The sequence below is a fragment of the Capricornis sumatraensis genome, chromosome 8, assembly GCF_032405125.1.
Source record: "Capricornis sumatraensis isolate serow.1 chromosome 8, serow.2, whole genome shotgun sequence".
Classification (NCBI taxonomy): Eukaryota; Metazoa; Chordata; class Mammalia; order Artiodactyla; family Bovidae; genus Capricornis; species Capricornis sumatraensis.
In genome coordinates, this window is record NC_091076.1 from 87,765,924 (window position 1) to 87,790,409 (window position 24,486).

Genomic DNA, 24,486 nt, shown 5'->3' on the forward strand with positions numbered 1-24,486 from the left:
CGGGGGGCCGGTGGTGGATCCCGGGACGTGGAGACCCGGGGTCCCGGCAGCGGGGCGGCCCGCGGGCCACGGCGGGGATGCACCGTCGTGGGGTGGGAGCTGGCGCCATCGCCAAGAAGAAGCTTGCCGAGGTGAGGGGAAGAAGGCGGGCCCACAGCCACCCCTGACTCGCGAGAGACAATCTCTCCGAGCAGAGCTCTATACCCTCAAATAGCCTCCCGAAAGAATTTGACGCGGGCTTCTCGGATCCCGGGGAGCTGAGTTTCTCCAGCTTCCGGTGGATTGGAATGTCACCATCCCCTGACCCATCAGTCCTTTCCCCCACGCCCCTCAATTTGATTACAAGGGAGTCGTCTGTTCCCTCCTCTCCCTAAGAAAAACCATTTGCGAGACCTTCGTGTTTTCATACTTCTGAGGAGGCGATACAAGTGGGAGCCCCCAGCATCCATTGGCTCAACTCATCCTTGTCTCTTTGCCTGACAGGCCAAGTACAAGGAGCGAGGGACTGTCTTGGCTGAGGACCAGCTGGCCCAGGTGAGTAGGTTGGAGGGCTCCAGGTAGCAAAAGAGATCCCACGAGGCTGGGCAGGACCCCTCTGATATAAACCAAATTGTTAGGATCAACCAAAAATAGGGTATTTGGCAAATCCTGATTTCTGTGCTGCTCAGATCATTTAGGTGACTTGCTAATAACAACGATAGCTGACATCTTTGAATGATTACCTACTTTCAGCATCCCAGGCATATGTACATTTTCTTTAGGTACGCTGTCTTGTTCATTCCTCTTGACAGTTCTATCAAGAAAGAACTCTGTTCTTTGCAGTTTAGAATTGAGGGCGCTGAGGTGTTAAGTGCTTTATCCAAGGTGACATAGATAGTAAGTGGTAGAAAACTTAAGCCATGTCAGTGGTTGAAGATTTCCTACTGTGTGAATGCTTCAAATTTTATTATTAGGCTCGTGTTTGACTTGGGTCTTTTGAGTTTTTACTTCAAATGCCAAAGAATAACATGGAAATATTGCCTAACCTCTGGCACCCACCACCATCACATCTAGGTGCATACCAGAAGTGTGTGACAGTGATGAGGGTGTGATTCCTGAAGTTTCCTTCTCTAGTATTTCCTTTTCTGTACATACCCTCTAGTGTACTCATTTATTTTTCCTGGTGAAGAAAAGGAGGCAGTGAGGCAGGGAATTGGGGCCCTGGGACTGAGGAAAGAAGGTAGACACAGGCTGTGCTCTTCAAAAGGTCCCGGTCATAGAGGGAGATAACATGCAGGAATCAACTGGAAATGGTGACTATAATAACATACAAATTTTTAATAGGAGAAAATGAGGACATGCTGGGCAAGGAGTGGTTATTCTTGGCGGGTTGAAGATAGGCTTTGTTAATTAGGGAAAGAGAAGGAATAATGCAAATAGGAAATCAGGAGCCCCTGAAGCTAAGAAGAATGTAGGTTTCGAATGTAATGTGGTAGACTGTAGACTCAAAACCCTTCCTCAGAGATTCTTTATCCAGGGTTATCCTCAAGGAGGTCCTTGACCCAAAGATTCAACAACACACCTGACTCATGCCAGGCTTGCTTACTCTCCTATCTAGCTTTTCTGTCCGTTGCTGAAGATTTCCCACTGTGTGAATGCTGCAAAATTGATTATTAGGTGCATCTTCAATTAATTTCATTAGCTTTTTAAAAATAACTTTATTTTATATTGGCATATAGTTGATTTACAATGTTCTGTTAGTTTCAAATGTATAGCATGTTGAGTCAGTTACACAATATCTATTCTTTTTCAGATTCTTTTCCCATATAAGTCATTACAGAATATTGAGTGGAGTTCCTTATGCTATACAGTAGGTCCTTGTTTGTAGGTCCTTCAGTTTAATAACATTCCCCACCCCACCACCCCCAACCCTGGGAAAAAGAAAAGCACTTACAACATGTTATATAATGAGTTGTTAAGAGAGTAAATCCCAAGAGTTCTCATCACAAGGAAAAACATTTTTTTTTCTATTTCTTTAATTTTGTATGTGTATGAGATGATAGATGTTCACTAAACTTAACTGTGATCGTTTCATGATGTATGTGAGTCAGATAATTATGCCGTATAATGCTGTGTATACAGTGCTGTAAGTCAGTTTTATCTCAATAAATCTGGAAGAAAGTGAATGAATGAGTAAATATGAAGATTTTTAAACAAGAAAGAATGGGAAAGAAAGAATTGTTAGATGAATATTGACTTTAGAACAGAAACACGTAGGGGGAAATGTGTATGTTAGAACTGAAGCAACATTACAGCATCTTGTTTCTGTTATAGCAGAACTGTGAAGGAGAGGCAGGAAAGAAAAGGAAGGGAACAGTTAACAGTATTATGGTAGTCCTGAAGACAGTAGGGCATTTCAGCCTTTGCTGTGCCACTGGCCCAGGGACCTACTCTTGGCATTTAGTTATCACTTGGTTGGCTTGCCCCCAACTATCACTTTGTTCACTCTGCAGATGTCAAAGCAGTTGGACATGTTCAAGACCAACCTGGAAGAATTTGCCAGCAAACACAAGCAGGAGATCCGGAAGAATCCTGAGTTCCGGGTGCAGTTTCAAGACATGTGTGCCACTATTGGAGTGGATCCTCTGGCCTGTAAGGAATCCATAGGGGTACGGTGTTTGGTTGCTAAGGGACAGAGCTCACCTAGTTGTCATCACTATTGCTGGAACATCTGTAAAGGCTTACAGGGAGATCCAGAGGATGTTATCTGTAGGGAATGCCTAGCAGGATAACTGAATGTCCAGTTTGATGGGAACGATGGAGAGGTTGGAGTGCAGGCTGAGTGGACAGTGTGCATGATCTTCCTTGGAATGACGTGCTCTAAAATTTTTTATGACTGTTTTTTCCCTTTATTAAAAAAAATATTTAGTTTTGATAAAAGTGGTATGTGTTTCAGTCAACAAAGAAAAGAAAGTGAGAAAGTAGAAGTCTTTTGACCCTGCCCGTTATTGCAGAGATAAAGTATGGTTAAGGTATTTTTACTTTCTAGACATAGAAAGTGAATCATATTCACTTCATCATATTTATAAACTATTTTTTTAAGATATATGGGATTATGCTGTAATTACTGCTTTATAACCTGCATTTTCTCCAGTGGACTTTCGAATGCCAGGTCTGCTTATATTCTTAGCTTTGTCTAGACCATATGTCCCATTATATTTCACTCTGAGCCAGAGATAGCAGCCAAATAGCACTGCTTTTTCGATTGCCCACCTTTAAAACTTTCTGGACCTGTTGTTTAGTAGGAATAACCAAGAGTCAGATTGTGTTGAGCATCCTGAGGGGTTAACACTGGGCAGAGAAGACTGCCCATAGAGTAGATGTTTTAATCTAGCTTTGAAAGAAAAAGTTGTTAACTAATGAATAACCTAGCTTTTGTTTTTCTGTCTTTTAGCTGGAAAAGGATTTTGGTCTGAGATGCTAGGCGTGGGGGACTTCTATTACGAGCTGGGTGTCCAGATTATTGAAGTGTGCCTGGCCCTGAAGCACCGGAATGGAGGTGAGGGTGGCTGAATGGAGTCCTGTGGACTGGGCTTTGGGCTTCTCTGAGAAAGAAAAATAAGTCTTGAAAAATGATCTTTCCAGTCTGGCAGTCTGCAGGCCAATAAGGTCTTGAGAAGTTGTGTGGTCCTGAGAAGCACGTTAGTGCTTCATGCAGTTGAATTCATGGCTGGTCTCCATGGCCAGCGGTAAACATGAATGATTCTTTCTATTCGCCAAAGGCCTTTGGTCAGGAAAGCTTAGCTCCTAGTTGTTACAGAACATATAGGGAGGTAGAAAATAGGCCCTTTCCCCTGATAGATGATATGTTTGGGTTATGATTTTCTCATTAGTAATGGTAGGCCTGCTCTGCTTCTCCAAGGTGTGATGCCAACTGAGTCTGTGAGCTCCCCAAAATGTAACCTTCAAAATGGTCATCCAGTGGTGTCATCTTAATAAGCATATTGAATGGTCTTAAAGCTTAAAACCAGTTAGAAATCATAGGCTGTGTAGACACAGCCCTGGTGTCAAGAGAACATTTATAGTTTTTCAGATATGATGCTGACTTTTTTAAGTCATAAAGGTAATCCTTCAACTGCTTTCTGTTCCCCCTCTCCAATAGGTCTGATAACTTTGGAGGAACTGCATCAACAGGTGTTAAAAGGAAGGGGCAAATTCGCCCAGGATGTCAGCCAGTAGGTTTTGTCTTCCAACCTCTTGGAGTATAGAAAGGTCTTTAAAAATCAGGTGGAAATCTTTTCTCCTTACTGTTTGTAGATCTAGGCTAGTTTAGAAATCTTTTTTATTCCTCTTTATGATCAGAAGAAACATTTTCATTTTAGAAAACTGAAAAAAGATATAAAAAAACCCAAACCACCCATTGTTTCTCAGCTGAGAGATTATAACTATTAAACATTTGACAGATTTCCTTCTAAGCATGCATAAATATGTGAATGTGTGTGTATACACATACATGTTTAATATACTTGAGGCGTTGTATACTCTTGACGTTATTTGTGGTCAAGGAGATTAGAGCAGGCACTGAGAAAGGCTGGGGAAAAGAGTTGAGCTCAGAAGATGAGGTCTAAATGGTCCTGGTTCACTAGGCTTTATGCACGACTCCAATCTGAGAAACGGTGAAAAAAGCTAATCAGCATGTAGACTGCATATGTGGTCTGCGCATCTTCAGATGTGGGTTTTCTTCTCTAATTTCAGTCAATTGTCAACTAAGGAATCAGAAAATCTAACACTGCTGGGTCTGAATTTCCAAATGGCAGTAATGAGCTGGGTTGCCCCCTTTCAAATGGATAAGCATTCTGTATTTTGCTATGGTTCAGACTACTCCCTATTAAGTTCAGCTCGCTTATTCACATTTCCTGATGGGCTCCTGGAAGCATGTTTTTTATCTCTGGTGTTGGAACGGCTTGCTGAATGGAAAGCCTGACTCCTCTACCATCTCCCTTGAACGTCCGGGCACCACTTGGTGCACTTTAACCCTGCCTTTTTACCAGTGTAGTTAAATGTGCAGACTTGTGAGTCTTCCATCAGGGTATCCTGCCTAGGGCAGAGATGAAACTGCATTGTTGCTAGGTCTGGTCTGCCAGGGATCTTTATGCAGCTCTTCCTCACCTCAGAGACGACCTGATCAGGGCCATCAAGAAATTAAAGGCACTTGGCACTGGCTTCGGCATCATCCCTGTGGGTGGCACTTACCTCATCCAGTCTGTTCCTGCTGAGCTCAATATGGATCACACGGTGGTGCTGCAGCTGGCAGAGGTACCAGTGTGCCTTCTGAGAGTGTGTGTGTGTGAGTGTGTGCATGCACGTGAGTGTGTGCATGCACGTTGCATGTGTGTGCATGAGAGTCTAGGAAGGTATTTTTTCATCTCCCCACCATCACTCATGCTTTTGCTGAAACTGTCTAACGGATGCACTACTCAGACCTGTGCTTATTTAGCAGATGTTTATTGAGCAGCTACAGTGCAAAGCACTGGGCCAGGCTGTAGGGGCAAATAAAGATGGGCACCACATAGTTCCTGCTCTCAAAGAGCTTACATTCTAGTGGAGTAGTAGACATGCACACAACTAACTGAATATCCTCGGTGAACAGATTTTTTTGATGTCTTTGTAAAACTATGGATTCTTTGAAAAAAATTTTTAATCTTGTTTACCATCCTCCTGTTCCTTAATAGTGCCTTAAGCTATACCATCTTCCTTCAGATCCTTATCATGTGTTTAGGGAAGACACGTTCAGTTTTCAGTGCTGTAATGTAGACGAGAAGTGAACAAGGGAGGGCTTTTCTGGGTTGGGGAATGGTTCAGGTGAGGCTGGCCAAGGGCTGAATTCTTAATTATTTGAGATTATGATCAGTTTTGATGATCATCATTCCTTCCTATCAGTTAATCATTCTGAATCTTTGCCATACTCTCGAGTTTTCTGATAAAAGTCTACATTAATATTTAGTACCAGGGATTCTACTTAAGACTGAGCACCTCAGTCTGCCTACCTCTGTCATCCTGAAAATCACTTCTTGCTCTCTGCCGGGACATCTAAACATTCTTTTCTGTGCTCCCTTAGGCTCTGCCCAAGGGCAGGTCCCCCTCCTGTCTGGATAAATTACTTGTCCCTGGGCAGATGCTGGATTCTAAGGGAAAGCACACACTCAACTCACTCCCCATTCCTTCCTTTAGAAAAATGGCTATGTGACTGTCAGTGATATCAAGGCCAATCTTAAATGGGAGACGGAGCGAGCGCGGCAAGTGTTGGTATGTGACTTTTGGAATGGCTGAGAAAAGATGGGCCCCAGATGGGAGGAGGTGGGTAGACAGGTACCACTCAGGCAAGGGCTGCAGCTTCTTTCTGCTAACTTCTTGCCTTGAAGGCTGTTGCTACCACACAGAAGTAATCCCAGTGTTTCTCTGTAGATGGCACAGAGAGGTAGAACTCACAAAGGAAGGGGCTTCGAACCCTGGCACACAGGTGCAACCAGCCTGCCTCTGCCACTGGGGAGTCACCAACACCTTCTCTCATGACCTGTAGAGCCTCGTCAGATGGTTAATGTGGTGTGACTGAAATTAACAGTTGATACAGAGTGAAAGGAATTATTAACTAATGATATTACATTTCTATAATTAATGCATTTATATATAGTTATATATACAAGTTTCTTGGTACTAATGAAAGACTAGTGTGAAGAGAGAGTAGCATGAACATGTAGGGGCCCTGGCTTTCAGTATCCTTACCCGGGCAGTTAAACTAAAGACTTAACTTCATCTGTGAAGTGGGGATGACATAAACATTTGTTTAATAATATTGGGTTAAACCAACCCATCTGGAGCATACTTCCAGTTACAGGAACTATGGGTCCATTCTAATACAGACTTTCCATTAACTTCTCCAAAAGGGTTTCCCTGTCTTGTAGCTTTCTGTTACCCAGTAAGTTAACTGAAAGTCAGTGATCTCCATTTGTTTTAGGGAATGGAGTTAGTGATTTACTGAAGGCCATGTAGCAAATGTTTCTGTGGCCCTACCTTCCTTCCACAACATCCCCCCTTGTCATGATCCTCTTTCCCAGCAGCACAGATTAAGCAACGTGGTAGTATTTCTCACACAGCGGGCAAAGATCTAGGTTAAACACATCATTCCAGTTCGGCTGTGTGGATGTGTGAAGGCACTCTTGTAGATTTAGCTTGAAAACCCTACTGAAGCCAAGATAGGTTTGAAGATTATATACCCTACTTTGTGGAAACTCCCCTTTCTCAACTGACTTTTTCCTTTTTCCACCAGGAACACCTGCTGAAGGAAGGGCTGGCTTGGCTGGACCTGCAGGCCCCAGGGGAGGCCCACTACTGGCTGCCAGCTCTTTTCACTGACCTCTACTCCCAGGAGATTACAGCGGAGGAGGCCAGAGAAGCGCTCCCTTGACTGGGAATGAAGTGGGCACCGCAACAGGCAGGGAGAAGAGGGAGGAGCTGGTGGTGAATAAAACCTGGACAACTTTGTTTTAAAAAAGAACCAAAAAACCCCCCCAAAAAATTCCAAGTTTTTTTCTTCCCCCAATATTCTTCATTCATTGCTTTATTATTATTTTTTAAAGTGCCTTCACATTGCATTTTTATTGGAGAAAACCTTGTTTATCCACTAAGGATAACCTGAGTTAACAGAAAACCACGAGCACGTATAAAACGACTTGCACAGGTCATCTACCACAAGGTCATGGTCGAGCCGGGCCTAGAATGAAGGCTGCCTTGTCTCCTGGCTAGGACAGTCTAGTCCCTGTAGCCCTGAGACATAAATTCTAGTCTCTGTTAATCCCAGCCCCTTCCTCATAAGATGTTCCTTATCTCAAATGAGCAGACCCTAATAGGCCAATAAATATTCAGTCTCTTCCAGCTTCCTCTGTAGAGGTTCCAGCTTATGGCCGCAGACTCAGCTGTGAGTGTGAAGGAAATACAGGTCAATGGTGGTTAGAGGAAAGAAAATGGAATTTGAGGGGAATCAACCAATAGTGGATGCAGCATTTCTCAAATTCCTTACTGACTTTCCCTCCTATAGTGATCACCAGGTCCCTCTAGCCTTACTGGTGGGAATCATTTATTGAACACCCGTGAGACACCCAGTTTTCTATACCTTTTATATAGTCCTCACAATGGTAAATGTCAGATGGGTGCCCTAACCTTTCAGGTGAGGAATCTTAACAGGGCCCACCCACCACCTTTGGAGAAGGAAATGGCAATCCACTCCATCACTCTTGCCTGGAAAATCCCATGGACGGAGGAGCCTGATAGGCTACAGCCCATGGGGTCGCAAAGAGTTGGACACGACTGAGCGACTTCACTTTCACCCACCACCTTAAACAGAGCTCAAGTTAGAGCCTAGGCCAACTAACCCCAGAGCCCACACTTGCCTTTATCTAGCTTTGCATGGCACAGGTTAATAGATTTTGTATTTAATTTCTTCCTATACAGATGGTCAACCAAGAGAAGCCTCTACCAGAAAGCAAGAGCCCTCTATAGCAAATAGAGGTGATGAGCTGGGTGGCCAGAGTTAAGCTCTGTCTTCATGGTCTTTGATTCTAAATTCCCCAGGGTTGGTTTGCTATCAGAAAACTGAAAACCCAATGGTTTGGGATATCCATATTGACACACCTTTCCCTTACCAAGGGGATCTATAGTTGGAGCCTGTCTAGCTCTGCCTGTCCCTTAGGACATGTTCACTTCCTGAATAGGTATTTCTTTGGAAGCAACTGAGACCAAGGTGGCATTCCTTTCCTTGACTGCCAAAGTTACAGCCTCAAAAAAGACCATATTTCTGATGGATGGAAACTTCTTGTCACTAGCAGTCCTGCTTCCACACATCTTTTAACCCAAGTTTCTGGCTTCCAATGAGCACTATCTTTATCCGACAGTTTCAGGCCTAGGTGAAAAGTTTGGTTGTCAAAACGATCATTCTTCCTTTTACACAAACCCTCCCACACCCACAGGCGCTTCCTCCTTCTGCCAAAACAAACTTTATTGCACCAAAAAGGAAAAAAAAATTCATTTATGTACAGATATAAAGACATCTCTGACTCCTGTGCATATATTTCCTCAACTCAAGATTTAGGGCGTAAAAGCCAGGCTGGTGTGCCAGACATGCTCTGCCCATGGCAGGGCCAAGGAGGATTGTCACTTGAACGTGGGAACACTTAAATGGATGACAGACAGCACTGGACCAACAGACCAAGGGCATTCTTCTAAGCCCTGTACTAGCTCTGGGAACGGAAGAGGGAAAATTGGGAGCAGGGTCCTTTTCTGAGTCTCCTTGTGAAAAGACCCAGCCTTTAGGTACAACGCTAAACCTCCATCCGCCAAGCCCACTTACTGTCCAGTTTTTCTTCTTGCCCTCCCAAGTAGGACATTCTCCTTTGTGCCCACCCTGCCACCCCTGGGAGGTCCCATGATCCACAAGGCAGAGGCCTCCCTCGCAGCGGGCGGAGCAGGTACGAATTACCAGTATCCTCCCCTTTACATGTGGCTGGATACTGACTGAGGCCCTGTGTCATGTGGCTCACTATTAGCCCACTGGGAGCCCTAACAGTAAGAATCTGGAAAGTACAGAACACATCAAAGCAGGGAAGGATGGGTTCCCTTGATGCCCAGTATCACAGGGCACCTAAAGCACATTTTTCTGAGCCAACCAGCTAAAGGATCACCGCAGCTAAATACAGATAAGAGAAGCAACACAGCCAGGGAAACACCCGTCAGTCAGTGACAGAGCGGCTGGAGGTGAGGGGGGGTGGAGAAGGGGAGGAGTCTTCAGAGTCCCAGCCCCCATCCCCTCTGCCATTGGCTACCCTTGTTCCCCACAACTCCCTGGGCTTTGAAGGGAGGAGGTGGGACTACAGGCTGAAGTGAAAATACACAAGGACAGCCAAACAAAATACAACAGGACTAGCATCAGCCTCCTCTCTGTATCCCACCCCCAGGAGAAAGACCCTCATCGTGACTAGTATTTATGAAAATCTGTTAGAGAGACTATTTTCTGTAGTGGCTCTAATCCCATCCACACAGCAGCTGCTTGTGTGGGGGACTTTTCTAATCAGTGATTGTGGGAACAAATGGCATTTTCAGCTTCTTCTGGTGCCTGTGCAGGCTTTACCACGACCTTGGTTCAGTCCCAGTCACATTTACCTTCTGTCTTACATCTAAAATGGGTGAGGGAATGGGGGACAGAGGAGAAAGGTGCTCAGGTGCTAGGTAAAGCTTACTCAGCAGCAGCCTAGCCTCCACCACTGTTCCTTCTCTTTGGTCTGTCTAGAACAGTGACTATAAATTAGGGAAACTTTTATGCTGGCCCATGGGAAATAATGGGGGTAGAGGCAGGGAGGAAAAGGGCACCGGGGAGCCCTGCTTCAAGACTGCAGACAGACAGACAACCACCCAGACTGCTGAAGTGTCACAGACAGCCCCCCACCCCAAGCTCCCTTCCAGATATCCCCATAAATCTTTTGGGAACACTCCCTCTAGGAATTGCAATTTCCGTCTCCCACCTGTCCCTAAGGAGCTGGCCCTGTGGAGAGGTGTGTTGGTTTTGTTTTTTTTTGCCAGAGGCCCTCGCCCTAGGTGCTTCTGCATAGGTACCTTGGCCCCTGATTTAGGATGAACACAGTCCCAGATGCTCGAGAGCCAAGGAGGTCAGATCAGAAACAGCCTCCCCTCTCCCACACCCTGGGATCCGAGCTTGCTTGGTTCTTGCCATCTTGCAGGATGACGTCACATTTGGAGGGAGATACACAGTGCCTCTCCATCCCTGGGGTGGGGGAAAGGGACTTTGCTGGGACTCTCGAGTTGGGGGAGGGGAGAGGGGAGCAGGGTCTAAACCCTCAGGCTCCCGTGCAGGTCTGTCTCTGTCCCAGATGAGCTGCTATCAGAGTCCATTTCGGCGTTCTCATTATGGAGCCTCTCCAGCACTTTCTGACGAATCAGTCCCAGGCGCATCAAGAGGGACTGGTAGTCAAAGTGGCCCCGTTTCTCTCCAAAAGGGTCCTGTGGGGGGGAAAGGAGACAATCGGGAAGGAAGATTCAAGTCTGGGTGGCTCACCCTAGAGAGACAGCTTTAGGCCTGCAAGAAGTACACGCTCAACTTCGGAGCATGGGGACAGAGGAAGGCATAGCAGAGAGATTCCCAACAGCAGACATCATCCTTGTTTAAGGATACCGTGGCGCATTCAACAACCAGACAGGTCTGGCTTGGGCTAACACTGAAATGTGTTTGCATTCCCCAAAAGCAAGCCAGCATGCAAAGAGGACACACTAACAGGAGGAGAGAGAAGAGAAATTCAAGACGAGGACTGTAATCATTAAGTATGGCGATGTTTTCAATTAACCTCATACAAACTATGAGAGGTTCTCTGTGGCTTAGATGGTAAAGTCCGCCTGTAATGCAGAAGACCTGGGTTTGATCTCTGGGTCGGATGATCCCCTGGAGAAGGAAACTGCAACCCACTCCAGTATTACTGTTTGGGAAATCCCATGGACAGAAAAGCCTGGTGTGCTACAGTCCATGGGGGTCACAGAGTCAGACATGACTGAGCGACTAACACCTCACTTTCATTCAAACTATACAAGGGAAAAACTGTCCTTCATTCCCTATACTCAAAAGGAAAATTTACTTTTCTAAGATCACAGGCAGGTAGAGAACTCAGGAATTCTGACTTCTGGATAAGCACCTGCCCTCCTCTTCAAGGATTAGTCACCACATTCCTGTCGAGATTTTTGGGCATCACTCCAGTCCTTGTCCAGAGAAGGCAGTGGCACCCCACTCCAGTACTCTTGCCTGGAAAATCCCATGGACGGAGGAGCCTGGTAGGCTGCAGTCCATGGGGTGGCTAAGAGTCGGACACGACTGAGTGACTTCACTTTCACTTTTCACTTCCATGTATTGGAGAAGGAAACGGCAACCCACTTCAGTGTTCTTGCCTGGAGAATCCCAGGGACAGCGGAGCCTGGTGGGCTGCTGTCTATGAGGTCGCACAGAGTTGGACACGACTAAAGCGACTTAGCAGCAGCAGCAGCCAGTCCTTGTCATTCGAGATCAAAGATCACCAAACATCATGTGGAAAGGGGATAACTGTCCTTAAAGTCTCAAAAATAACTATGGGTGGGGTGGCGAATATAAAAAAGGAATTCAAAATGCTAAATAGGGATTATGGCAGCAATGTAGCTGGGCCAAGGTTTACACAAGTGGAGACCTCTTTCCTTGGCAATTACAAAGAAGTGCATGCTCCTGCCTCTCCCACATAAACTCCGGTCACACTTCTGCACACACATTACCCTCACGATCGGGGCCAGTGGATGGAAAGCACAGTCTCGAGACTACAGCTTGCACTTTTCACATGTGAGGGTTATGGTCTCCAGAGGCTGAACTTCACACTTACTCTGGAGCTGTCAATTTCTCAAATCTTCCTCCATCACTGGCTCCATTTCCACCCACTCTCCTCTTTCCCAGATGCTGTTTTTCCTGCCCTTCCCTCATCAGAAATTGTTTTTCCTTCACAGACTGAGTATTAGAAATACTGCTAGATACCAGCAAAGAGAATTCCTGATGGGGAACAAGCTACAGCACACAGCATACTCAATGTACTCTTAGAGAAGTTGCAGGAACAAGTCAACCTTGAACTTGCCCTGTCTTCTGAGTTTAAATGGGGCAGGCAGGGAGGAAGTCCTTGAAGGAAGTATAGGGAAACTACCATCTCTGAGGAGCACCTGAGGAAATAGGACATTTACTCCCATGGCTGGTGGTGGTGGGTGTGTGGCAACACAGACCAAAAAGAACTGGAAAAAACCTGATGACGCCTTAGTCGTTTAGCCAAGTCACCACTTTTCTATAGCAAGTAAAGGATCCGAAAACACAGCACTGGTCCTTCAGGACACGAGGGTTCTCAACCTGTTGCTTATATTTGAGTCTATTTACAACTTAATTTAATAAGAACCTCTTCATTTAAACAAGCCTGGATTCTGCATTCTTACTGGAAGCAGAAGCACATTTCTGGCAGAGAATGAACAACTGGTTACCATCCTTGTAACAGGAATCTTTCAACAGTAACAACTGCACACTCAATGTTTCCCTAAGCATTCTTTCTCTTGGCACCCCTCTGAACTAGGGATGAAATCCCAATAATTGACTCTGTAATCCCTAAATTCGGAGAAGGCTGATATTCTTAGTTTGAAAAGACTGCTGACCAAGATTGGAAGGGGTTACAGGATAGAAAGTAGAATGATTCAGATTCTACTCATGAGCACCTACTTTAGGCCAGGAACCTAGAACTAACTCCAGATGGCTTCCCTCTCTTTGGGTCTCAGTGACTCAAATGCATCAGGTTCCTTTTGGTTCTGAATGCTATGACAGATGTGGATGTCACTCTTGTAGGGGGGTTTAAATGGTCTGTTGTAAGGTCTCTGGAGCTAGCAGCGGGGGCTCTGTTGTTACCTGCATAGTCTGGCCTTGAAGGTGCAGGCGATCTTTGCAGGCCACCTCATAGAAGTCATAATACTCCAGAAAGGACTTCTCCATCACCCCTCTGGAAAGCAGAGAAGTGTAAGTGAGGCACAAGAGAGGAAGGCACCACCACTTCACCATCTAACTTTAATGCCGAATTAAGCAGCTAGAGTTCCCATGACCAGATTTGGTTTCCTATGAAAATCTTTGAATGGAAAAGAGAGATTACTTTATTTTCCACTGACTGCCCATGGTTTATTTTCCTTAGATTTTAAGGATTTTAAAATGGGAGTGACTTTCAATACTGATCACCTGAACCCCAACTTCAACTCATGACTTGCCCAATCGTTTTCCAGAGGCCATCCCTAATCCCAAACCTTATTCAAAATTCTGCTGGATACACCTGAAACATTGTACATGAACCCTATATCAACTTTAAAAAAGGAAAAGTAGCCCCTTCAAATCTTAGAAAAGTTTGTTTCATTAACTCTTTATTCATCTAAATGGGTTTATTATGGGAGTGCTCTACACCTCATTTGGCTGTGTAACAGTCACATGTCTTTAATATGTCCAGGTCCTTATCAAACAAGGGCTCCCTGAGGGCATGGACTACATCTTTTCAGTCAGACCTGGCACTCTCCCAAAACTGAGAGGCTCTTTGAACTTCCTCTTAGATAACCCTTTGGTCACTTGCTCTTTAAAGGCATGAACCACATCTTTCCTTTTTACCTCCCTCTGGTGCCCAACACTGGACTTTGCCCCAAAGATATGAACAAGCTAAATCTCCAAAAGGAATATCAAGTATCAAGTGGGCTCTCTTTACACATACCTTAAGGGTTCAGGGCAGGGACACTTTCCTTCCATCATATCACAGACTGCCACTCTGATGGTCTCATGCCGAATACATTCATTGTAATTTTTGCTGTCTCCTGGATGTCTCTCCTATAATGTGACAGATAGCACAGTATCCAAGTATAAAAATCAGGTAAAAAGAAAACCCAATGGGAAGAGACTTTAGATTAGTATACGGTATATGAACCAAGCAAATTAACTATGAGGATAACTTTCCCACTATATGGCAGACATGAAGAGCAACTAAGTACTTGAGACCACTCACCTCTCCCCGTGCATACCAACACCCATCCTCTGCTATGGATCATTTGACTATAAGAAGCAAACCAGATGCATCAAACTTCCCTAAGCTTGAAATGAACAGCCTTGCAGAAAGGATTAAGTGGGAAATAACCATATGTAAGAATAATGGTGGGACAAAAAGTTATAAATGATGCTAGGAGTCTCAACCTGAAAAACCTATAGACAGCAGGATGCTTCCTGGTTAACTCCTTTACAGGCCTGTTGGTGCCACCATCACTGAATCAACTGTTATCTATCAGACGTAGAACTCGAAATTTTCAAAAGAAAAACTCCAAACTTGGTTGAGAGAGCTGACAGAAAATGTGAGAGCATGGTGTCCCAACCTTTACCTTTAACTCTTCCCTTGTTGCCCCCTCCTACCACCATCAATCAATGAGAGCCTTGGCCCTGATCAAAACATAAAATGAACAGGAAAGATAAACGTGCTTGCAGCCTACTATCTCAGTTCCCAATGTGCATCAGAGCAAAATCACAAGGGCAATGCGGGATACTGTAAACTTTTTGAGGGAAACAAGAGTATTCAACACTTGTGCAAACTCCATGCTGTTACCATGAGGTAGCACTTCAGTTTTAACACTGACCTGTATTACATTCCTGTTGATGACATACTGTTTTGTGAAGCTGGATTTTCAGTCTCTACTTTGATAAATATCAAGTACCATAAGAAGACAGGAAAGAACAGAAATGAGGGTGGTGGCTCTGATCTGTTTCCATGAGTTTAAAAGTTGTGTGGCACTCAACAGGTGCACACATCCTATTATTAAGTCACTGTAGTCACCTGAGAAGGAAGTAAGTGATTTGGACCTAACTACTTAACAAATGGAAGAGTCTGGCGTTTCTGCCTGGGAAACTGAAAAACCACCAAGACAAGAGGGTTCAGTGAACCAAGAATGTTTGGTAGACTTAAGAATAAAAGTCACATGTCTTGAAAGTGACATGGGCTTCCTAATGGCGCTAGTGGTAAAGAACCTGCCTGCCAATGCAGGAGAAATAAGAGATGCAGGTTTGATCCCTGGGTTGGGAAGATCCCCTGGAGGAGGGCACAGCAACCCACTCCAGTGTTGCCTGGAGAATCCCATGAACAGAGGAGCCTGACAGGCTACAGTCCATAGGGTTGCAAAGAGTTGGACACAACTGAAGCGACTTAGCACACAAGACAATATGTAAAAATAAGCTCCCTGGTTAGCCAATGAGGTCTATTTCCATTTCCACTACTCCTGAAATTGCATTCACTATATGTTTCAAAGGATGGCTTAGGGAATAATTTCTGTTCATTCTTAAAGGGTATTTCCCTTTGTTTAGGCCTGCAAGGAATCACCAAAGTTAACATTATCTCAAATAGTTTCAAAATGAATTAAGCTGTTTTAATCACCTAAACTGAATTATTATCCTTTGAGATATCAGTGGAATTCTTTTCCTGTGCTCACGAGTAACCCTGGAAGGGTCTCTGGAACAATGTGAAACTTTGGGCTCCTGGGACTACATCCTGATCTGTGCGTCCTTGTGAAAGTTAACTAACTTCTCTGAGTCACAATTACCTCAGCTGAAAATGGGGATAACATTTATTTTGCAGAGACAGTATGAAGATTAAATGAGAAGTTGCATATAAATGTTTGGCAGTGGCATACGGTATCCCCTTGAAAACATGAGTTTCCTCCACTTTCCTTTGGCAGCACTGACTAAAATACTCTTGCTCTAGCCAACAACTGCTCCTTTGGCTCTGTAGGTAACAGTACTTCAGGACTCCAGAAGAAAGTCTGGCTCAGCAGCAGTCACTTGGGAGCACCTTAAAGGGATACTGGAGAATGGAGGCATACAGAAGAAGCCACTGGCTGCAACCTTCCAAATAAGACGTGGAAATCAATTTCCAAATGACTCCACTGACTTCCACATGGTAGATTAATCCAAGTCAATGGAAATAACTTGATGATGTTATTGTAATTTAGTAAGAAAAAAAATTCATTAAGACACACACATGCCAGTTCCAACAGGGACAAGTTTAATACACTGGACTGAGCCAGGTCAAAAATGAAACAAAAACCCTCAAGCAGATCTTTCAGATCTCTTAAAACTCGATATTCAATACTCTACACTGCAGAGCTGGGTCCACCTGGCCTTACCTGCTCAAAGCCAGGTTCGTTGTGATAGGGGTTCTCGGTCATCAGGGATTGGATGGAGATGAGCACAGAAGAGATGCTCTGGGCTGGGCTCCAGGCAGGGCCGGTCCACGTACTGCAAAACACAGCAGAGGGGAGGGAAGCACGTGAGGCAGAGAGAGACGGGGAAAGGCCACACAGAAAGACCAGTGTACAAGTACCCTGGGGCCTGGCAGCACCATCGTAAGTGACTCACTTTCTCTTTCACTATGAATACTCTGGAATTTCCCAGCCTCCATCTCCTCTCATTGACCAGAAATCAGTCAACTGACTAATCCTCTTATCAAGTGGCACAAAAGAGGGTAAAACAAGCATGGTAACTTTGAAGGGATTTTCTTAGGGCTAGGAGAGAAACAGCAGACAGGGGAGGTTCCCTTCATCAAAATGAAAGAAATAAGGTAAGAAAACAACTCCAAAGACAGTCTAAATGTTAACCTCTATGGATCTCAAAGGGCTTGCTTATTTATTTATGGGTGGTGATGGAGTCAGAGAGGAAAGAAGTTGAGCACAGAGGCAGAGAAGGGAGTGAAGCCATCTGGTTAGATAGAGGCCATGTGGTAGGACTGATGATTGGGGAATCCAGTCTCTATCAAGCCCCCAAAGACTGCCAAATTCTCTGAAGACTACATAACTCTGACAAAGGACAGAAAGGAAACAAAGGGCATTCCAAGAGCGTGGAGGATTTGAAAGTAAATAACATCTTGAACAACAGAGAAACACCAAAATTACTGCTCTTTCATAAACCTGATGGAATGTTGGGAGAAGCAGGGAAGCTTGGACATAAAGACATTTATGTTTTAGCTCAATTAATAGAAGAGATGGCACCTGAGCTGGAAGCTGAACACAACCTAAAACAGTATTGGCTTGTTCAAGTTAACTGGCCACTTCCTTCTCTCTGCTCGTCTTGAGAAAAGGCCAGTAAGTGATGAGGAATAACAACTTCCTCAGAGCTCACTCTTCAGTGCCTCTCAACTTCTCTTCTCAGCTCTGCTCCCCCCAGGAACCCTAGACATCACACTCTTAGAAGCTTCTAGGATGTGGGAATTAAAGTCAACAGGGTAAACTTTCAATGTCTTTTGTAAGTCAGCCCAATATTTTTTATAGTTAAGGAGGAAAGGAATGACGGTGATAAAGTGAATGGACAACTAAGTATGCATGGGAATATTCTCCTCTGACTCTCGATGGCAATTTCCCATTTCAGAGTAGCTTCTTTTCCTTTCCACCCAGTACTTATGTCACTTGTACTCCACACCATCTTACTTCCCCTGTTTCTACCGTGAGCTGATGTTTGCTCAAAATAGTTTTATACTGGCCTAATGAAGGAAAACTTAATACAAAAACATGTTCAAGAACGGCTTCCATACAGAAGCAACAACTAAATCTCCTTACCACTATGGGACACACATATCACCATCTTTCCAGCACAGACAATTCTCTACCCTAATGAGATAAGAGGACTTCTTTAAAGACAATCTCCTTTAAAGGACTTTCTCACTGCCACAATCATGGAACATATTCCTACATTTGAGAGAAATGGGGATGAGGAGAAGTTTGTTTCAGCTGCCGTTTCCCTACACAAACCTAAAAAGTATTGGACTGGACAGGAAGAAAGAGAACAGTACCACCAGTCTGGGCAACTTTCTTAACTTCAGTTTTTACTTGTTCTCCGACTCAGGGAAATTCAGATCACACTAAAAAGACCAATCTAGAATATGCTAGAAGATATTTTCTTTCTGAATTAACCCCCAAAGGTGGTTAAAAGGGAATGGATGAGAACTACATGAAGCAAAACCTTGGCATCACCTAGAAACAAAAATGAACTTGAAATTTGTTTCATATCTGTTATGATTTCCAATCTAACATTTTTCATTCAGTTGTTAAAATATTTAATCATCACCACCACCACTTCCTCCAAAGCCACTCACGATAAACTCAGAAATAACACATTCACACCCTTGAATGGCACAGGATCTGCAGCCTTTCTCAACCTGCTCAGCAAAGAATTAAGCCCTGATGCCCTAAGGTAGTGGTTCTCCAACAGTCTGCACCAGAATCACCTGGAGAGCCTGTAAGACACATTGCTGGCCCTACCCTCAGAGCTTTTGATATAGTAAGTCTAGGGTGGGGCCCAGATTCTGTACGGCTATAAATTCCCAGGTGTTACTGCTGCTCCAGGTGAACCACTTCACTAAGGCATCCATTGTACATCATAAATTCTGTTTTTTGCATCTAGAATGATACTAATCAAGTACCATCCAGGGTAGAATTGAGGAAACAGTCATTCCAATTATTTTCCATGTTCTGTGATTCAGATGAGAAACCCTGGTTGATAAAGGCTGGCCTAGAGTAGTACTTGCTGACAACCAACTTGGCCACTTAGGAGTCTCCTCTTACCCTAGAATACTCAAGCAGACTTTCCCATTGCGGTAGAAGTTGGGGTTAAACCTCACTGTGTTATTGCCCGTTGTCATCAGTTTGACCCGAGGTGGGTGGATGGGATAGTCGGGCGGACACCGAAACACGAACAGGAAGAAACCCCCTTCATAAGGAGTGTCAAATGGGCCTGTGATCAATGCATGAATCTGCAAAATAAAACCCCATCTCAAAATTGTGAGGTGATGTCCCATCCCAAACCCTCCTGACTTCCACTTGCTACCCACACCAGAAGCAGGACCTTCATCTGAATCCATATTCCATATCCTCACCATGCAGAATCAATGGCCTGTGCTCACTCACACTAATATTTTTGGAATTTTAAGAACCCCCACTACAGTGGAGTGGCATCTTACTCAGGGGTTACATTCTAAAGTTAGAGCCCAGGGTGAACATTCGATCTAGCCAAAAATCACCCTTGAGTGTCCCTTAAAGTATGTTTTCCGTTTGGACTTTGCTGATCAGCATTTTATGTAACAAATAAATAGAACACCAACATACAAAATATAACACACACCTGTAAAATATTATCCTAGCAATGTTTAATTTTAAGAAATCAATACTTTTTTTTTAACTGAGTACGAATATTTGGATTTGCCTAGGTTAAACGTGTACGATGCAACTCCACCCTCCAGTTATGTAGCACAAAGGGGAGGTAGATGAACAGAAAAGCGGAAAGGGGTCGGAGGCCACAACAACAGTGCCAATCACAGGGCAGAGCTGAGGTTTGTGATGGGGGCCTCTGGTATTTGTTTCCTCTGCAAAGGATCAAACCTACTGGAGAGGATGTGGCTCAGGCAGCATCCAGCTGTGTGAAAGATACAAAGAAAAATGGGGAAACTCAGGGTCCACTCGGAGCCACAGACTATCCCCAGAACTTTCCCCAACACTGTAGGTTAAATAATAAAAATCAGCACTTAGAACTAAATTCTCTTCCTCCAGCTGTGATTATCAAACAAGATTTCTCTTCTCCAAGGGAGGAAAACCTTAACTGACTCAGTTATATTTCTTCATCTGCAAAGGCTTCTAGGCACTTAAGTCTGCTCAGAATTTAAACAGCAAGAGGGAAAAGGACCTGCAATCCAATGCCTCCATTTATAGTCCCCACCTTGTCCTGGTGGCATCCTTTGTTATCTTTTAGCCTTCAGTTCTTTTGAATAGCAAGCTCAAATGGTATCAACATGACATCAACTCTGGGATCCCAGGGACTAGTGTATAACACTGATACTTAACTAAGGACAAGATGTCCCAGGAAAAGATTTCCAACCACATAAAAAGGAAAATCTCAATTTAAAGGGAAACCTATTTAAAACAAAAGACACACACAAAAAATACCAAATCTGAATTTTTACTGTAAGAAATATGATATGAAGAATTTTCATTTAAACAACACAAGATTCAGGTAATCCAATTTCTTCCTAATATCAATTTGAGTGAAAATTCATCTCTAAGGTAGAGTAATCAGTGACAGGAAGTCTAGGTATCTATGCCAGAGGAATTTAAGCTTTCTCTGTGTTTGTGGACAAGACAGGAATGGTCTTTGGGGTGGAAGGGATATTCAAAGGATCAGTAAGGACAGGAGCCTAAGCAAGGCCCTGCAACTACAAACACTGCTCACTCAAGCTTCCCCATCCCCAATCATCTTTTCATCTGATTTAGAGCACCACACTTAAAGGTCAAGAATGGCAGGATAGGGGAAGAGTTGGGTAGTACAATAGGATGTCCATATAATTTATTATCCAAACTGGAGCATTTTTGAGGGAAAGAGAGCCCTATTAATAGTTAGGCTTGGACAACAGGCATAAACTGGGATTTTCCAAGCCAACCAGAACCTTTGGCACCCCAAAAACAAATAACCTGTTCAAGGCTCTGTTCCACCTCACTGGGTCACCTTGGGCAAGCCACTTACTCTCTTGCAGTTTTGATTTATTCACTTATATAATCAAAGATGTGAACTGGATAATCTCTTTTAGGCTCTTCCAACTTTATGGCCCCAATTTCCCCAAACCCCACCAAGGTACATACCTTTGTCATGTCAACAGTATCAGGTACAACGAACATTCCTGGAGGAGGCTCCTTATAAATGGACATGATATCCCTGTATAACACCAAGAGGAAGTGGAAGGGAGTGAGGGAGAGGAGAAAAAAGGGAATCCCTTGAGAAGGATAGTTGTCACCTCAGTGAGGCCAGGGTTTGAAAAGGTGGTGCTTGGTATCACAAATATTGGCACTGTCTTGTTGGCTGAGAAATCTCAGCTGAGGGAGTACTTGTCAGGCAAGCAGAGAGCAAATTATTATCAAAGGGGCATTGTTTCCTCAGGGGGAGGGTAGTGAGGGGGGGGAATCAGAGATCCCAATGGCATCAGATGTCACCCTGGAAAAGCCACATCCCATTTACTCTCACTTCCTCCCACACGGCACTTCATTCACTCCCCACCTCCGAGATTCCCAGGTACTACTCCTGAATGCTAAATGAAGACTTTTCAGTTACTAGGAAGGCTTAATCAATTCCATTAAAAATCCAATTCTATAAACCACATAGTAGATCGTTGTTGGCATGTGGGTTATATGAAGCAAGTGAGCTAACAGGGAGCAATAACAGCCTTCTTGACCAGGAGACTAATAGGGTACAAATGTCCTCAGGCTGGGGAAGGGATCCTCTGAAATTGCTGAGAATTGCACATGTGGAAGAGGTCATGTAACCATTACTATATAAGATGAGAAAACTTCTAGGTCATAACTCATGAACTAGAACGGATCAGTTGTGAGCAAGGGTCTACAGAAGAATGTTCTAGTTGGAAAGTTTAGGGACTTGCTCTTGAAATGAGTTTGAGCAAGCTCCTGGAGTTGGTGATGGACAGGAAAGCCTGGTGTGCTGCAGTTCATGGGGTTGCAGAGTTAGGACAGGAGTGAGTGACTGGACTGAACTGAACTGAGGATACACAGGGACATTAAAAAGTGCAAATAAGCAACAGAGTAAAGGAAAAGAAGTATTGGCAGAACTGAGAGGTATGTTAGGACTGGAAGGCTGAAAATGGCCAAAGGAGTACAAGAGTTGAGGAGTGCTGAATTTAACTTAGTGGTGGCAACCTCGATGGAGTTGGCAAACTGTGTCAGGCACTGAGCCACGTACTTTACACACAGTATGCTGTTTAATTTTCAGAACAATCAGTAGGTAGAAACATCTGAAGGAACTTGGAATGTGGGGAATGTGATTACCCAGATGAGGATGACTGTGATGGGGGCATGGGGAGAGAAGCTGGTTGTCAGCAAACAGGTTTCAGGACTGACAGTAGCTAAAAAGCATTCCCTTTTCCTCTGTGATAGGTACTATACGCTAAGCAATTTCGCAAAAACATTATCTATTAAATGATATGATCTAAGACCAGTCACCCAAGAAATAAGCACAGAAGGGACCTGGACCTTTGTTCCTATATTTGAACTGGGTATATTGGCTTCAGAAAGTAAATCACATGACTCAGGGGAAAGACTACAGAAAACAAAGTCTTGAGTGGGATATTACAAGCAAAAGTGAGACTAGGGGTGGGGGCTGAGTGTGAAGGAAGCTTGAGTTCCTGGAACAGGTGTGAGAGCAGACAGTTTTGCGATTCTAGAAAAGTGGTTCAAGGGAAGGCTGCTGGCATATGGGGGAAGAGACCTAGACTTGGGGAAGGGTCTCTGAGGAGGGGGTTTGAGGAGGCCGGGAATAAAAAGCCAGACTGGTCTGGAGTCTCAGCCCGGGCAAAGCAAGCTGTGTATTACAAACGGGGCTCGGGAGAAGACGACGCAGGGGACCGCTGGGTGGGGCCTCCCGGCAGCATCTAGCAAGGCTGGGGTGGGGAAGAGGGGACTGAGGCGGTGCAGAGGGCGGGAGGGGGTGTTACTGAAGCGCGAAAGGGTCGGGTTTCGGGCGGGAGGTCGGGTGGTGTGGGGGAGGGTGTCCGGACTGGAGACCAAGGGCTCAAGAGAGGTTACTGAGGGGCGGGGCCGGACCTGGATAGCCTAGGAGGGGCTTGGTGCTTGTGGGGCGGGGGGAAAGAGGACTTGGATCCCGAAGCTCCAGGTAAGCAAGACGTGGGCCTTGGAGTTGGGCCACCGCGAGGGCAGCGCGGAGGCAGCGGGGGTTGGGGGGGTGGTAGTGGGAAAAGGTAGGGGGGGCGGGGAAGGTCGAGTCCCGGAGCTCGGGGCTGGGGGAGGAAAAACCCCGGCTCACCGCTTGATCCGGAGTAGACATTGCGGCGCGGTTCGCTCGCCGTCCCAGTCGGAGCTGAGTGTGGGGTCCCAGTGGCTAAGGAGCGCGGCCCCGTGGGCAGCGGCCGAGGGCGGGAGCCCCGGCAGCGGAGCCAGGCCGCTCCCCGGCCCCCCGGCCCCGCCCGCTGCCGCCGCCGCCGCCCACACATCCGGCAGGAAAGGCGGCCCGAACCCGCCGCCGCTGCCGCTAACACCGACAACACCGGTAACGCCGCTTGCCCCAGGGCCCGCCGCCCCGGCGCCTGCTGTCGCCGTCGCCGCCTCTTCAGTCGGACTCTCCGCCATCGCTCCTTCGCTTCCGGGACTGCTAGGCAGCACGTCCGCCGACCAGAGCGGCCGCTGCTCCCTCCCGTGCCTGCACCACCGAGAGCCGGGCCAGAGTGTCCCCACCCTCCGCTTCCCCGGGCCGGGCGGCGCTGGCTCCGCCCGCCCCCTCCCAGAGCAGCGAGAAGCGCTCTGCAAGAGCGTCCACCCACAGTCCTCCAGAGAGGGTGGGGGTCGGAGCTCGCCGGGCAAGAGTGTGTACTGGGCTTGCGCGGATCCCGCGCTTTGGGAGAGTGGGTCCTGAGGCTGGTTGGAACTCCTAGGTGTGGTTGGGTGCCCAACTCCAAGGAATATTTTGTTTTCAAGCGTTGAAAGGGAAAGAGAGGAGGACCATTGACCACATTTAGGAACGCGACCCTCAGACCTGCGCAAGGGGGAGGACTGAGGCTCCAGCTTCTTTGTGGGGAGGCCCTGAATAGAAGAGTTGACTCGCTTAGGGCCCTTCCTGTCCGAAACTCTGTGTGATTTATTTTTCCTGCACCCTCACTCACGGAGGGCAGGCTGCCATTGCCCCCTGCCTGCAACACAAGCAAGAGGAAGGAAGGAAGGAATCAGAAATTGCTAGTGGAAAAACTACCTCGTTTTAGATTTTATTCAATGTATATTTATGAAGGGCCTGCTAAATGCCAGGCACTTTTGCTAGGCGTTGCCATAGGGATATTGAAACAG

At 45.5% G+C, this 24,486-nt stretch overlaps 2 protein-coding genes across 4 annotated transcripts; one reads left to right on the forward strand and one right to left on the reverse strand.

Annotated features, from left to right (window-relative positions):
* On the forward strand, nucleotides 1-7,888 carry SNF8 (SNF8 subunit of ESCRT-II). Of its 3 annotated transcripts, XM_068976223.1 has the most exons (8): nucleotides 1-131; nucleotides 484-534; nucleotides 2,493-2,631; nucleotides 3,434-3,538; nucleotides 4,142-4,214; nucleotides 5,154-5,295; nucleotides 6,211-6,285; nucleotides 7,307-7,888. In XM_068976223.1, exons 1-8 carry the CDS (start codon nucleotides 78-80, stop codon nucleotides 7,442-7,444), a joined length of 777 nt encoding a protein of 258 aa, XP_068832324.1. In that variant the 5' UTR covers nucleotides 1-77; the 3' UTR covers nucleotides 7,445-7,888. The 3 variants fall into 3 exon arrangements, with proteins under 3 accessions (XP_068832324.1, XP_068832325.1, XP_068832326.1); XM_068976224.1 differs by lacking the exon at nucleotides 484-534; XM_068976225.1 differs by lacking the exons at nucleotides 1-131; nucleotides 484-534; nucleotides 2,493-2,631; nucleotides 3,434-3,538 and adding an exon at nucleotides 3,692-3,728.
* On the reverse strand, nucleotides 5,490-23,778 carry UBE2Z (ubiquitin conjugating enzyme E2 Z). The gene is made up of 7 exons (XM_068976222.1): nucleotides 23,456-23,778; nucleotides 21,268-21,340; nucleotides 19,204-19,391; nucleotides 16,774-16,885; nucleotides 14,328-14,440; nucleotides 13,490-13,580; nucleotides 5,490-11,046 (listed from the first exon to the last, which is right to left on the reverse strand). Exons 1-7 carry the CDS (start codon nucleotides 23,776-23,778, stop codon nucleotides 10,876-10,878), a joined length of 1,071 nt encoding a protein of 356 aa, XP_068832323.1. The 3' UTR covers nucleotides 5,490-10,875.
* Between the last annotated feature and the right edge of the window lie 708 nt (nucleotides 23,779-24,486).